At 41.2% G+C, this 1911-nt stretch overlaps 1 protein-coding gene across 6 annotated transcripts in view; it reads right to left on the reverse strand.

The window, feature by feature from the left end:
* Positions 1 to 23: 23 nt before the first annotated feature.
* LOC106821107 overlaps positions 24 to 1911 on the reverse strand; it is a 15965-nt gene continuing 14077 nt past the window's right edge. For all 6 annotated transcript variants that reach the window (XM_014825776.1, XM_014825778.1, XM_014825774.1 and 3 more), the window contains 3 exons: positions 1166 to 1281; positions 507 to 661; positions 24 to 280 (listed from right to left, as the gene is read on the reverse strand). In XM_014825776.1, coding sequence (XP_014681262.1) covers positions 66 to 280; positions 507 to 661; positions 1166 to 1281 — 486 coding nt within the window. In that variant the 3' untranslated portion in view covers positions 24 to 65. The remainder of the gene's footprint in view (positions 281 to 506; positions 662 to 1165; positions 1282 to 1911) is intronic.

Consider the following 1911-nt stretch of genomic DNA (forward strand, 5'->3'; position numbering starts at 1 on the left):
CTCTCTCTCTCTCTCTCTCTCGCTCTCTCTCTCTCTCTCGCTGTCTCAATCCTTCACTTTCTCCCTCAACATCTCCACATGTGTGACATACTCACCCCTACACATCCATGATTGTGGTTACCTGGTGGACAAGAAATTCCGGTGGGATTGTTGAATGTTGACACAAGGTATAGCATGCTGGAGAAGGGTCGTGCTAGTGTTGGCACGTAGCTCTCAAGTCCGGCTGACTCCAGCTGATGCTCGAATGCCTCAACATCAATGGCCCCATTTTTTGAAAACACTGTTTAAAGAATAAGACTGTAGCACACGTTAAATATATAGAAATGATCTAAGCCAGTATACAATAGCATATAGATACCAAAAATATATGACTGATAAATTTTTGGTATTATACTTATTTTTGGTATTATATACTTACTGTGTACTGTATTCTATGTACTACATATATATAGTACTACATTCTACAGCTATAGTACTATAGTCATGTATTATGGACTGATTAGTACCTGGAACGATATTCATGCCAAGTTCGTCACGTAAAACTGATATGGCTATGTAGTATGTAGGATTCTCTACAAAGATGGTGGAGCCAGTTGGAAAAAGTCTTGTAGTCAGGTAGGCTAGCCCCATTGTTGCACCAGCAGTCACAAATAGATCTTCTCTGGAGGAAAAATAAGACAAGTGGTACCTAAATGGAAAGCAATATCTAGCATTTCTCTTGGTATATAAGCGAGGTGAGCTGCCATGCTGATTCTTTCGTCCGTCTCGCTCAACACTTTCCAAAATTGCTGCCTCAATTCAAATTTTCGGGGGCCCCCACCCAAAATTGTTACCTGGGTGGCACTCCAGAAACCCAGGTTCTTTTTCTACATTCCCTACCTAACACCTGCCCGTATTGATCATTGATGCCACACATCACAGCAAACACATGCAGGTACGTATGTGTTACCCCCACCCTTCTAGCATTAATTGCTTCGTGCCTGAGCCACTTAATTGTGTCACCCCTTTCAGCACCTACTTTTTAAATCCTGTCATCTCGCACACGACTTCATCGCGGTGAAACACTGTAAATCTACTGTTATATACTTGCTTTTATAACAAGGCCATCGAATTAGGAATTAAGCTAACAGCCCTGGTATTGAGCATCGAAATCTCAGAGACGTACCTAATCACAGTATCTTGGTAGTGATCTGTCAAGAACTTGGCCAGGTTTTCTCGAAAACGGTAGTCCCCTCTTACTGGTCCATACTGGAAAAGATTTCCCTCAGACTCCTCAATCTTCTGAAAAAACACAAGTTTAATAATACTTTTTAAGAATTCTATGTATATAGCTAGTTGTCGTTCTTCCTTTCTTCTTCTTCTTCTTCTTCTTCTTCATCTTCTTCTTCGATCATCATCATCATCATCATCATCATCATCATCATCATCATCATCATCATCATCATCATCATCATCATCATCATCACCTTCTCCTTCTCCTCTCCTTCTCCTCCCCCTCCTCCTCCTTCCCCTGCTGCTTCTTTTTCTTCTTCTTCTTCTTCTTGTTTTTTATTCCCCTCCCTTTCCTTCTTCCTCTGCAGACTCCTCCTCCTTCTCTTCATTTCTTTACTACTTCTCTATCCCCCTCCTTCCGCTTTTCCCCTTTTTCTTTTTTTCTTCTTCTTCTTTTGACACTGCTTCTTCTTAATTGATTTCTTCTATTCCCCCTTCTCTTCTATTTTCCCACTAAGGAGTATAGCAACTACTACCAAAACTAGAATATGTTGTTCACATCAATTTTTCATGCTACACATACACTATAATAACAAGTGCCGCGGAGCGAGAGCGCTCTTCTAACGTCTACTGCAGTGACTCTGTGGTGGAGTGGTGGGATTCTAGTAAACCCTGTTAGTCCCAAATGTGTTCACATAC

This window comes from Priapulus caudatus, unplaced genomic scaffold (genome assembly GCF_000485595.1).
Source record: "Priapulus caudatus unplaced genomic scaffold, Priapulus_caudatus-5.0.1 Scaffold58, whole genome shotgun sequence".
Classification (NCBI taxonomy): Eukaryota; Metazoa; Priapulida; class Priapulimorpha; order Priapulimorphida; family Priapulidae; genus Priapulus; species Priapulus caudatus.